Source organism: Pristiophorus japonicus, chromosome 13 (genome assembly GCF_044704955.1).
Source record: "Pristiophorus japonicus isolate sPriJap1 chromosome 13, sPriJap1.hap1, whole genome shotgun sequence".
Classification (NCBI taxonomy): domain Eukaryota; kingdom Metazoa; phylum Chordata; class Chondrichthyes; family Pristiophoridae; genus Pristiophorus; species Pristiophorus japonicus.
Window position 1 is genome coordinate 33,516,163 of NC_091989.1, and position 14,232 is coordinate 33,530,394.

At 44.1% G+C, this 14,232-nt stretch overlaps 1 protein-coding gene across 1 annotated transcript in view; it reads right to left on the bottom strand.

Moving 5' to 3' along the window:
• gsap (gamma-secretase activating protein) overlaps positions 1–14,232 on the bottom strand; it is a 124,026-nt gene that overhangs the window by 58,511 nt on the left and 51,283 nt on the right. The window contains 3 exon segments of the mRNA XM_070896738.1: positions 8,491–8,550; positions 8,668–8,750; positions 11,943–12,009. Of these exon segments, the coding sequence (XP_070752839.1) occupies positions 8,491–8,550; positions 8,668–8,750; positions 11,943–12,009 (210 nt within the window).

Sequence of the window (14,232 nt, forward strand, 5' to 3'; positions counted from 1 at the left end):
TTCCTTCTCAACTCGGTTTTAAATTGGCTCCCCCGTATTTTGAGGCTGTGCCCCCTAGTTCTAGCCTCCCCTACCAGTGGAAACAACCTCTCTGCCTCTATCTTGTCTATCCCTTTCATGATTTTAAATGTTTCTATAAGACCACCCCTCATCCTTCTGAACTCCGAGTAAAGACACAGTCTACTCAATCTATCATTATAAGGTAACCCCCTCATCTCCGGAATCAGCCTAGTGAATCGTCTCTGTACCCTCTCCAAAGCCAGTATATCCTTCCTTAAGTAAGGTGACCAAAACTGCACGCAGTACTCCAGGTGCAGCCTTACCAATACCCTGTATAGTTGCAACAGGACCTCCCTGCTTTTGTACTCCATCCCTCTCGCAATGAAGGCCAACATTCCATTCGCCTTCCTGATTACCTGCTGCACCTGCAAACTAACTTTTTGGGATTCATGCACAAGGACCCCCAGGTCCCTCTGAATCTCAGCATGTTGTAATTTCTCCCCATTCAAATAATATTCCCTTTTACTGTTTTTTTTTCCCCAAGGTGGATGACCTCACACTTTCCGACATTGTATTCCATCTGCCAAATCTTCGCCCATTCGCTTATCCTATGCAAATCTCTTTGCAGCCTCTCTGTGTCCTCTACACAACCCGCTTTCCCACTAATCTTAGTGTCATCTGCAAATTTTGTTACACTACACTCTGTCCCCTCTTCCAGGTCATTTATGTATATTGTAAACAGTTGTGGTCCCAGCACCGATCCCTGTGGCACACCACTAACCACCGATTTCCAACCCGAAAAGGACCCATTTATCCCGACTCTTTGCTTTCTGTTCGCCAGCCAATTCTCTATCCATGCTAATACATTTCCTCTGACTCCGCGTACCTCTATCTTCTGCAGTAACCTTTTGTGTGGCACCTTATCGAATGCCTTTTGGAAATCTAAATACACCACATCCATCGGTACACCTCTATCCACCATGCTCGTTATATCCTCAAAGAATTCTAGTAAATTAGTTAACCATGATTTCCCCTTCACGAATCCATGCTGCGTCTGCTTGATTGCACTATTCCTATCTAGATGTCCCGCTATTTCTTCCTTAATGATAGTTTCAAGCATTTTCCCCACTACAGATGTTAAGCTAACCGGCCTATAGTTAGCTGCCTTTTGTCTGCCCCCTTTTTTAAACAGAGGCGTTACATTAGCTGCTTTCCAATCCGCTGGTACCTCCCCAGAGTCCAGAGAATTTTGGTAGATTATAACGAATGTATCTGCTATAATTTCCGCCATCTCTTTTAATACCCTGGGATGCATTTCATCAGGGCCAGGGGACTTGTCTACCTTGAGTCCCATTAGCCTGTCCAGCACTACCTCCCTAGTGATCGTGATTGTCTCAAGGTCCTCCCTTCCCACATTCCCATGACCAGCAATCTTTGGCATGGTTTTTGTGTCTTCCACTGTGAAGACCGAAGCAAAATAATTGTTTAAGGTCTCAGCCATTTCCACATTTCCCATTATTAAATCCTCCTTCTCATCTTCTGAGGGACCAACATTTACTTTAGTCACTCTTTTCTGTTTTATATATCTGTAAAAGCTTTTACTATCTGTTTTTATGTTTTGCGCAAGTTTACCTTCGAAATCTATCTTTCCTTTCTTTATTGCTTTTTTAGTCATTCTTTGCTGTTGTTTAAAATTTTCCCAATCCTCTAGTTTCCCACTAACCTTGGCCACCTTATACGCATTGGTCTTTGATTTGATACTCTCCTTTATTTCCTTGGTTATCCATGGCTGGTTATCCCTTCTCTTACCGCCCTTCTTTTTCACTGGAATATATTTTTGTTGCGCACTATGAAAGAGCAACTGTTCCTCAATTGTGCCACCGTTTAGTCTGTGTTTCCAGTCTACTTTAGCCAACTCTGCCCTCATCCCACTGTAGTCCCCTTTGTTTAAGCATAGTACGCTCGTTTCTGACACAACTTCCTCACCCTCAATCTGAATTACAAATTCAACCATACTGTGATCACTCAGATAGCTTGCTCCCTTATAGGTTTTGTTACATACTGTTCTAAGAAACAATCCCGTATGCATTCTATGAATTCCTCCTCCAGGCTACCCCGTGCGATTTGAGTTAACCAATCGATATGTAGGTTAAAATCCCACATGACTACTGCCGTTCCTTTTTCACATGCCTCCATTATTCCCTTGATTATTGCCCGTTACCCACCGTGAAGTTATTATTTGGGGGCCTATAAACTACGCCCACCAGTGACTTTTTCCTCTTACTATCTCTAATCTCCACCCACAATGATTCAACATTTTGTTCATTGGAGTCAATATCGTCTCTCACAGCTGCCTTGATATCATCCTTTATTAACAGAGCTACCCCACCTCCTTTCCCTTCTTGTCTATCTTTCCGAATCGTCAGATACCCCTGTATGTTTAATTCCCAGTCTTGGCCACCCTGCAACCATGTTTCTGTAATGGCCACCAAAGGCCGTCTCATCCCCTCTCATCTTTCTAAACTCCAGTGAATACAGGACCAGTTGATCCAGTCCCTCCTCATATGTCAGTCCTGCCATCCCAGGAATCAATCTGGTGAACCTTCGCTGCACTCCCTCAATAGCAAGAACGTCCTTCCTCAGATTAGGAGACCAAAACTGAACACAATATTCCAGGTGAGGTCTCACCAAGGCCCTGTACAACTGCAGTAAGACCTCCCTGCTCCTATACTCAAATCCCCTAGCTATGAAGGCCAACATACTATTTGCCTTCTTCACCGCCTGCTGCACCTGCATGCCAACTTTCAAAGATTGATGAACCATGACACCCAGGTCTCGTTGCACCTCCCCTTTTCCTAAGCTGCCGCCATTCAAATAATATTCTGTCCTCGCATTTTCGCCCCCAAAGTGGATAACCTCATATTTATCCACATTAGACTGCATTTGCCATGCATTTGCCCACTCCCCTATCCTGTCCAAGTCACCCTGCAGCCTCTTAGCGTCCCCCTCACAGTTCACACTGCCACCCAGTTTAGTGTCATCTGCAAACTTGGAGAGATGACACTCAATTCCTTCATCCAAATCATTGATGTATATTGTAAAGAGCTGGGGTCACAGCACTGAGCCCTGCGGCACTCCACTAGTCACTGCCTGCCATTCTGAAAAGGACCCGTTTATCCCGACTCTCTGCTTCCTGTCTGCCAACCAGTTTTCTATCCACATCAGTATATCACCCCCAATACCATGTGCTTTGATTTTGCACAACAATCTCTTGTGTGGGACCTTGTCAAAAGCCTTTTGAAAGTCCAAATACACCACATCCACTGGTTCTCCCTTGTCCACTCTACTAGTTACATCCTCAAAAAATTCCAGAAAATTTGTCAAGTATGATTTCCCCTTCATAAATCCATGCTGACGTGCACCGATCCTGTCACTGCTTTCCAAATGCGCTATTTCGTCTTTAATAATTGATTCCAACATTTTCCCCACTACTGATGGCAGGCTAACCGGTCTATAATTACCCGCTTTCTCTCTCCCTCCCTTTTTAAAAAGTGGTGTTACATTAGCTACCCTCCAGTCCATAGGAACTGATCCAGAGTCGATAGACTGTTGGAAAATGATCACCAATGCATCCAATATTTCTAGGGCCACTTCCTTAAGTACTCTGGGATGCAGACTATCAGGCCTCAGGGGTTTATCGGCCTTCAATCCCATCAATTTCCCGCCAAATAAGGATATCCTTCAGTTCCTCCTTCTCACTAGACCCAGTCGGTCCCCTCGTACTTCCGGAAGGTTATTTGTGTCTTCCTTCATGAAGACAGAACCAAAGTATTTGTTCAATTGGTCTGCCATTTCTTTGTTCCACATTATAAATTCACCTGAATCCGACTGCAAAGGACCTACGTTTGTCTTCACTAATCTTTTTCTCTTCACATATCTATAGAAGCTTTTGCAGTAAGTTTTTATGTTTCTGGCAAGCTTCTTCTCGTACTCTATTTTCCCCCTCTTAATTAAACCCTTTGTCCTCCTCTGCTGAATTCTAAATTTCTTCCAGTCCTCAGGTTTGTTGCTTTTTCTGGCCAATTTATATGCCTCTTCCCTAGATTTAACACTATCCTTAATTTCCCTTGTTAATCACGGTTGAGCCACCTTCCCCATTTTATTTTTACTCCAGACAGGGATGTACAATTGCTGAAGTTCATCCATGTGATCTTTAAATGCTTGCCATTGCCTATCCACCGTCAACCCTTTAAGTATCATTTGCCAGTCTATTCTAGCCAATTCAAGCCTCAAACCATCGAAGTTACCTTTCCTTAAGTTCAGGACCCTAGTTTCTGAATTAACTCCGTCATTCTCCATCTTAATAAGGAATTCTACCATGTTATGGTCACTCTTCCCCAAGGGGCCTCGCACAACAAGATTGCTAATTAGTCCTTTCTCATTACACATCACCAGCCTAGGATGGCCAGCTCCCTAGTTGGTTCCTCAACATACTGGTCTCGAAAACCATCCCTAATACACTCCAGGAAATCCTCCTCCACCGCATTGCTACCAGTTTGGTTAGCCCAATCAATATGTAGATTAAAGTCACCCATGATAACTGCTGTACCTTTATTGCATACATCCCTAATTTCTTGTTTGATGTTGTCCCCAACCTTACTACTAATGTTTGGCGGTCTGTACATAACTCCCACTAGCGTTTTCTGCCCCTTGGTATTCCGTAGCTCCACCCATACCGATTCCACATCATCCAAGCTAATGTCCTTTCTTACTATTGCATTAATTTCCTCTTTAACCAGCAATGCCACCCCGCCTCCTTTTCCTTTCTGTCTATCCTTCCTAAATGTTGAATACCCTTGGATGTTGGGTTCGCAGGCTTGATCACCCTGGAGCCAATTACATCATACCCGTAAACTGCTATCTGCGCAGTTAATTCGCCCACCTTTCCGATGCGAGTATTCCGAATATTCCTCGCATTGAGGCACAGAGCCTTCAGGCTTGTCTTTCTAACACACTTTGCCCCTTTAGAATTTTGGTGTAATGTGGCCCTTTTTGCTTTAGGTTTCTCTGCCCTCCACTTTTACTTTTGTTCTTTCTATCTTTTGCTTCTGCCTCCATTCTACTTCCCTCTGTCTCCCTGCATAGGTTCCCATCCCCCTGCCATATTAGTTTAACTCCTCCCCAACAGCACTAGCAAACACTCCCCCGAGAACATTGGTTCCGGTCCTGCCCAGGTGCAGGCCATCCGGTTTGTACTGGTCCCACCTCCCCCAGAACCTGTTCCAATATCCCAGAACTTGAATCCCTCCCTTGTGCACCACTCATCAAGCCACGTATTCATCTGAGCTATCCTGCGATTCCTACTCTGACTAGCACGTGGCATTGGTAGCAATCCTGAGATTACTACTTTTGAGGTCCTACTTTTTAAATTTAGCTCCTTGCTCCCTAAATTCGTCTCGTAGGACCTCATCCCGTTTTTTACCTATATCGTTGGTACCTATATGCACCATGACAACTGGCTGTTCACCCTCCCTTTTCAGAATGTCCTGCACCCGCTCCGCGACATAGAAACATAGAAACATAGAAAATAGGTGCAGGAGTAGGCCATTCAGCCCTTCTAGCCTGCACCGCCATTCAATGAGTTCATGGTTGAACATGCAACTTCAGTACCCCATTCCTGCTTTCTCACCATACCCCTTGATTCCCCTAGTAGTAAGGACTTCATCTAACTCCTTTTTGAATATATTTAGTGAATTGGCCTCAACAACTTTCTGTGGTAGAGAATTCCACAGGTTCACCACTCTCTGGGTAAAGAAATTCCTCCTCATCTCGGTCCTAAATGGCTTCCCCCTTATCCTTAGACTGTGTCCCCTGGTTCTGGACTTCCCCAACATTGGGAACATTCTTCCTGCATCTAACCTGTCTAACCCCGTCAGAATTTTAAACGTTTCTATGAGGTCCCCTCTCATTCTTCTGAACTCCAGTGAATACAAGCCCAGTTGATCCAGTCTTTCTTGATAGGTCAGTCTCGCCATCCCGGGAATCAGTCTGGTGAACCTTCGCTGCACTCCCTCAATAGCAAGAATGTCCTTCCTCAGGTTAGGAGACCAAAACTGTACACAATACTCCAGGTGTGGCCTCACCAAGGCCCTGTACAATTGTAGCAACACCTCCCTGCCCTTGTACTCAAATCCCCTCGCTATGAAGGCCAACATGCCATTTGCTTTCTTAACCGCCTGCTGTACCTGCATGCCAACCTTCAATGACTGATGTACCATGACACCCAGGTCTCTTTGCACCTGCCCTTTTCCTAATCTGTCACCATTCAGTGAAGGGAGGCAACATACCATCCTGGAGTCTTGGTTGCGGTCGCAGAAACCTCTATCTATTCCCCTTACAATTGAATCCCCTATCACAATAGCTCTCCCACTCTTTTTCCTGCCCTCCTGTGCAGCAGAGTCACCCACGGGTGCCATGAACTTGGCTGCTGTTGCCCTCCACAGATGAGTCATCCTCCTCAATAGTACCCAAAGTAGTGTATCTGTTTTGCATGGGCATGACCGCAGTGGACCCCTGCACTACCTTCCTTGCACTGCTCATCCTGTTGGTCATCCATCCCCTATCTGGCTGTGTACCCTTTACCTGCGGCAAGACCAACTCACTAAACGTGCTATTCAAGTCATTCTCAGCCCTCACTCGAGCTGCGCCACTTTTGCCCGCCTCCAAGCACGCCGAAAAAAGACCTCCGTATTTTGGCCGCTCCTCAGCCTCTCCTCCGTCGTGACGCAATGTGGCCCAATGGATTGGGGGCGGAGCCAGGTCCCGCGCTGAAAACAGTGCCGGGACCTCTGCACATACGCGCTAGAGTCTGTGCGCATGTGCAGTAGCTCCTTGCAGGCCGTTTCTGCAAACGCGCGCTGCAGGCTGTGTGGGAGGGGCCGAAGCACACCGTCCCTAGCCCTGGCCGAATGGGCTCCCTCATCGGCGGCCCGCTGTGTTCCCTAAGGTAGGACTTCTATTTTTTATTTGTTATTTACTGATTGATTTTGGTGCTTTAGGCGCAGGATTCCTTCTATTTTTTAATTTTTTAATTTATTGATTGCTTATTACTTTGGTCTTGGTGCTTTAGGGGCAGGGTTCCTTCTATTTTATTTGTTAATTAATTGCTTATTACTTTTTGTGCTTTGTTTGGTGCTTGGTGGTGCTTTAAATTTAGTTACTTGCGCCGATTCCTTAACTGTAAGTAAAGTCTTTCTGTGCGGACAAAAGTGGACACATACGCTGCCCTAGGTTAGTTTAGTACAACTTTTTTCTGGCCAAATTGGCATAAATGGTGTAAGTGGCTGGGAACGCCCCATTTTGAAAAAAAAACTGACCGAACAAAAAACCTAACTAATTCACTTACACTGGCGCAAATTAAATGGCCATATTTGCAACTAAAAAGATACACCAGAAAAATCAAGTTACACCAAAAAACAGTGCAACTCATGGGGAAATTTGGGCCCTTTAGCACTAACTAATTGGTTTCCAAACTGTGGTACACAAACAATATCATATTTCAGTTCACCCGAGGCCAGGCGTACTACACATCATGAGCGCCATTTCAAGAATATTGTAATTTTTCTTGATGCTAGCTGTTATTTCCATATATTTTAAATTGAAAAAAAAATTCTCCAATGATGGCAAAATTTTCTTATAGTTAAGGGAAGTTGTGGCAGGAGCTCTTTTGGGAGCACTTCAATATTAACCATGGGTCACCAGGAATGTTAAATGGCGTTTGAGCCCAGCGGGAGACGGCGTTCGAGCATAGCGCGGAGCGAAGATCAAGCCCAACGGGGATCAGAGGTGGTGAGCAGTGGAGGATCGATGGGGTCATAGCCCAGGAGCGGCGGGATCGTGGCCTAGGAGCGTTGCAGCGTATAACAGCGGGATCGTGGCCCAGCATACAACAACAGCAGGGCCGTGGCCCAGGAGCGGCGCAGCATATAACAACAGCGGGGTCGGGGCCCAGGAGCGGCGCAGCATATAACAACAGCGGGGTCGGGGCCCAGGAGCGGCGCAGCATATAACAACAGCGGGGTCGGGGCCCAGGAGCGGCACAACATACAACAACAGCGGGGTCGGGGCCCAGGAGATGGCGCAGCAGAGCTTGGTTTCCAGTCGTCTTGGTCAACCCTTGCAACTGGACCAAGACCTTGCTCTGTCAAGCTCGTGTGATGGCTGGTGTGCAACAGCACTCCACGTTAAAAGAATTCACGCACAGGCATCTTCCACCCTTCAAGATGTAGTTCATTGAAACACCTGTGAGCTCATCTTTTTTGGTGTGGAAGCGGGTCATCCTCGATACAAGGGACTGCCTAATATTATATAAATGGCTTACAGGGCGACACAATATAACAGATGGCATTAAAACAGTGAAAACAATGTTTACAGTTTTGTGAACAGTGATTGAATGTTTAAAACTATAACTGCATTGTACAGTAGTCTCACCTTTTTTCCAATAACAGGTTGTGAAATATTTTCTGCACTGTAAGTTACTCCAGGAATTTCCTATTGATAATTGGAAAGAAATGATTAGCTTCCTATATTTAAACAGAACAAAATGGTATCTGCAAATATTCAAAAACAGTTTCAATTTTTATTTATTATATACAAGATTAGTCTTACCCCATCCCAGTTAAATAAGGATGAGTATGGTAGCAGTTTATCTATGGTGTTTGTTTCTGAGATTGCTTTCCTGTACAAAGTACCTGAAACAAATTCATTTTGAACACAAGTTTTACCAAAATATTTGTACAATTTAAGAAAAATAATCAGCATGAAGTGAAATATGGAGACAAGCTTTTTTGCTGATCTGCAGAATTGTTTACTATAACATAAGTATTCAAACAAACTTAAGTAACACTGGAAAGTAGTTAGTCCTTGATTGTGGTGTCCACTTTGGTAAAATCCATATATATTTTTATACTCAAGTGAAAACATCAATCCAAAGTGATGTCACACTGCTCATTTATTGGTCTCGCATAATTAACAATAGAAAATATGAAGAAGGAACATTTGATAGGTGGAAGTGAATTATAATCATATAATGGACTCAAGCAGGCTTATATAGAGACTGGAAGTAGATTGGACGACAGCAACACTGTCTCTCATCTGAGTGAGACGATGTTGCTATTCTTAAATCTACCAGTCTGTGGGCCCAAGTTTCCACATGATTTGCGCCTGATTTTTAGGAGCAACTAGTGGAGAACGGACTATCTTAGAAATCGCAATTCTCCACATTTTTATTTCTGCAGTTCTAGTCAGTTAGAACAGTTCCACTTTGGAACAGAATTTTTTCTTCAAAAGGGGGCGTGTCCGGCCACTGATGCCTGATTTCAAAGTTTCCACAGTGAAAACGTACTCCAAACTAACTTAGAATGGAGCAAGTGAAGATTTTTGTAGAACTGAAAAAACCTTGTCTATACATTAAAAAATCAGGCGCAGTTTACAAATTAAGCATCCAGAACAAGGTGGGGGGGGAGGGAAGTCATTAAATTCTATAATAAATCCTTATTTATACTTCTACAAATAAATCCAACCTGAATAAACATTTATAAGCAAAGAAAAGATTAAATAAACCATCTTCCTACCTGTGTGAAAGTGCTTCAGCCAAGGAGAATGCTGCAGGCGTTCGTTCCCGCGGGGGGGGAAGAGGAGGAGAAAGCCGTTCGTTCTCGCGGGGGGGGGGGGGAGGGGAGGAGAAAGCCGTTCGTTCCCGTGGGGGGGGGGGGAGGAGAAAGCTGTTTGTTCCCGCGGGGAAGAGAGGAGGGATACGGCTGCCTCAACTTTCTGAGGCTTGCTGCAAGAAGCCTCAGTGCTGATGGCAATGTGCTTTTATTAAAAAATGTTCAAAAATTAAACAGCTACAAAGAACTACAAAAATGGCCGAGTGCCAATGTTTCCTTCACACTACGCGTGCGCGAACGCTCCAACGTGCATGCGCAGCGTTGCCGGCAGGAAAAAAACTAATTTAAATGGTACCCGCCCCCTCCCACTTACAAAATCGGTGCGAGTGTAGGCTCCGCCCCCCTGGGCGCCGCGCCAAACAGACAAGGAGCTGCAGGGCGCTCCAGAATCGTGCGTTTTTTTTCCGGCGTCGTTTTAGGCGCAAAAAACGGGTGCCCAGCTCGGAGGGGTGCCCGTTTTTTATCGTGTGGAAACTTGGGCCCTGTATTTTTTTTTTAAATCTCTACCACTGCTGTTGAGCTATAATGCAAAATGACTCAGGACCTATATGAGTAACTAGGTTCTTCTGGGCAGTGAATTGCAGCGCACCCCTAACTGTATATACAGGAGTTATTACATATTCACATGATTGTATTAGTGGGTACACAGGGAAATGATGGCCCCAAGTTTCCACATGATTTGCTCCTGATTTTTAGGAGCAACTGGTGGAGAACGGAGTATCTTAGAAATCGGAATTCTCCACATTTAAGTTTTCTGCAGTTCTAGTCAAGTAGAACAGTTTCACTTTTGAACAGAATTTTCTTTTCAAAAGGGGGCGTGTCCGGCCACTGACGCCTGATTTCAAAGTTTCCACAGTGAAAACGTACTCCAAACTAACTTAGAATGGAGCAAGTGAAGATTTTTGTAGGCTTGAAAAAACCTTGTCTACATATTAAAAAATCAGGCGCAGGTTACAAATTAGGCGTCGGGAACGAGGTGAGGGGGGGGGGAGGGGGGGGGGAAGGGAAGTCATTACATTCTACAATAAATCCTTAGTTATACTTATACAAATATTATACAAATAAATCCAACCTGAATAAAAATTTATAAGCAAAGAAAAGATTAAATAAACCATGTTCCTACCTGTGTGAAAGTGCTTCAGGCAGGCCTTTCAGGCAGCCGTTCCCGAAGGGCACGACCGACGGCGGGGGGGGGGGGGGGGCAGTGAGAAGGCTGCAGGAAGTCTCAGAAGTTGAGGCAGCCGTTCCCGACGACGGGGGGTGGGGGGAGGGAGGGTAGTGAGAAGGCTGCAGGAAGCCTCAGAAGTTCAGGCAGCCGTTCCCGACGGGCCCGACGGACGGCAGGGGGAGAAAGCTGCAAGAAGCCTCAGTGCTGATCATGGAAGGGCAATGTGGTTTTATTAAAAAATGTTAAACATTGAACAGCTACAAAGAATTTGAATAGTCTCAAACAAGTGCATGTGTCGCATTTATCAATCTATCTTTAATTACAGAATGTACTCCCTCACCCTCACACACAGAAATATCAAGAAAATTAAAATACAAGCCTTTGCAAGGGTTCAATAAACAAATTTTCACTTTTTCTGCAGCACTTTTTAAAATGGCCGAGTGCCAATGTTTCCTTCACACTGCGCGTGCGCGAACGCTCCAACGCGCACGCGCAGGGTTGCCGGCACGAAAAAAACTCATTTAAATGGTACCCGCCCCCTCCTACTGACAAAATCGGCGCGAGTGGTAGGCTCTGCCCCCTGGGCGCCGCGCCAAGCAGACATCGAGCTGCAAAGCGCTCGAGAATAGCGCGTTTTTTTTCAGGCGCCGTTTTCGGCGCTAAAAACGGGCGCCCAGCTCGGAGGGGCACCAGTTTTGCCGCGTGTGGAAACTTGGGGCCGATATGTCCTGTTCTCAGTCATTTGATTCAGCTTGCTTCTTGTATTACACTCAAGAAAAGTGAGAACACCTGCTTCTGCCATGTGGAGCATTAGGAAAGTGTGCACACTTGTTCAGCATTACATATCTGACCCAGTTTATAAGTATTAGAAAATTAACATTTTGGAAGTCACATATCATATTGTCTTTACTTCTCAATCAACATGCTTTATATCATTTTTTTTTTTTAAAGAGACAGGTTACAATCTATGATCCTTCAAAACCATTCTGGGATTAGTTGGTATTAGGTTTCAGCACCAAAATAACAATCCTTATGAACTCTCCTACCAAGGATGAATTCCTGGATAAGATCAAAAGAGCCAGAAACAGACAAACCACACAGCCAGTGAATAATCTGAGGAAGGAAAAAAATCAAAACCAAAATTAACGGCAAGACAAATTTTCAAGTTTTATTTTCCTAACATTCATTTTTGATTTTTTTTAATATTAAAAATGTATTTACATAAACTAGTTGATCTTCTTTAGCAATGCTCACATCTAAAATATTAAATGGAATTAAAAGTGATCTACGTAATCCCATATTTGTACTTTATTTGCTCTTTACTATTTATATATTTAAAATGTCTCCTCTAATATTTGATTATCCTCAGTTTACTTTTGTGCTCAATGCATTCATCCTTCGCTGAGGATTCTTTCCATGCTTTGAAAGGTTTCCGACTGCAAAATTGCATTTATCTTTAAACGCAACAAACTATGCATAGGTTTCTAAATGATGTATGTTGCAATTAGATAAGCACATGATGATTGTTTCTTCTGTTTTTAATTAAAGCAATTAGTATGTCCAATGCATCTGAAAAAAAGGAGGGTTTGAGCAGTGAAATCTGGGGAAGGAACAAATAGTAAAGTCTGGGGTTGGAGCAGGTTATGGCACTCAAGGCAGAAATGTTCTTATCAAGGGAGAGCAAGAGGAGTGGAGTTTATGGCCACGAAATTGCGTACAGCACCATTTGAGGGTGGTAACAGCCGCAAGGCAGGAGCTCCTATGCCAGGCGTGGAAGTTCCGCCCCGCGACCTATATTCGGGTTTTCGCCCCCGAGAGCAAGTGGAGTGCAAAATATCGCACTCCACTTGCTCAGTGGGGCGGGAGCAGGACACGAGCAGGGAGGAAAGATTCCGCGAAGGTCGCACAAGGTCTAGTTTCTGAAAGGTGTTTAGGTAGGATTGCGCAATATGATGTTATGCTTTATTCAAAAAAAAATAATTACAAATAATCATAGAATAATACAGCATAGAAGGAGGCTATTTGGCCCATTATGTCTGCGCCGGCTCTTTCGAAGAGCAATCCAGTTATCTGACTCCCCAGATCTTTCCCCATGTCCCTACAATGTTTCCTTCTTCAAGTATTTATCCTTTTGAAAGCTATTATTGAATCTGTTTCCACCACCTTATCAGGCTGTGCATTCCAAAGCCTAACCACTCATTGCATAAAAAGGTTTTTCCTCATGTTGCCTCTGGTTCGTTTGCTAATCACCTTAAATCCGTGCCCTCTCGTTGTCGACCCTTCAGCCATTGGAAACTGTTTCTCTTTATTTACTCTATCTAAATATTTCATGATTTTAAACCTCTCTATCAAATGTTCTCTTAGCCTTCACTGCTCGAAGAAGAGCAACCCCAGCTTCTCCAGTCTATCCACTTAACTGTAATCCCTGGAACCATTGTCGGAAATCACTTCTGTACCCTCTCCAAGGCCTTCACATCCTTCCTACAGTCCAGAATTGGAAACAATACCCCAGCTGGGACCAAACTAGTGTTTTTATAGGTTTAGCATAACTTCCTGACTTTTGTATTCTTTGCCTCTATTTATAAAGCCTAGGATCCCATATGCTTGGTTAACAGCTTTGTTAACCTGTCCTGCCAGATTCAAAACATTTGTGCACAAACACCCTCAGGTCCTGTGTTCTTGCACCCCCTTTAAAATTGTACCATTTAGCTTGTATCGTCTCTCCCCATTCTTCCGACCAAAATATATCACCTCTCACTTTTCTGCGTTGAATTTCATCTGCTATGTGTCCACCCATTACACCAGCCTGTCTATGTGCTGTTGAAATTGATTTCTAACTTCCTCACTGTTTACTACACTTTTCATGTCATCTGCAAATTTCAAAATTGAGCCCTATGCTGCTAAGTCCAAATCATGACGTATATCAAAAACAGCAGTGGTCCTAGTACTGAACCTAGGAAACACCACTATCTATCTCCCTCCAGTTCGAAAAATAGCCATTCCACAAAACTCTGTTTTCTATCCCTTAATAATTTTGTATCTATGCTGCTACTGCCCCTTTATCCCATGGACTTCAATTTTGCTAACAAGCCAGTATGTGGTACTTTATCAAGCACCTTTTGAAAGTCCATATACACATCAACTGTACTGCCTTCATCCACCCTCCCTGCCACCTCATCAAAAAAAATCAATCAAGTTAGTCAAAGATGATTTTCCCTTAACAAATCCGTGCTGGCTCTCCTTTATTAGTTCATACTTGTCCAAGTGGCTGTTCATTTTGTCCTGAATTATTGTCTCTGAAAGCTTCCTCACCATCAACATTAAACTAACTGGCCT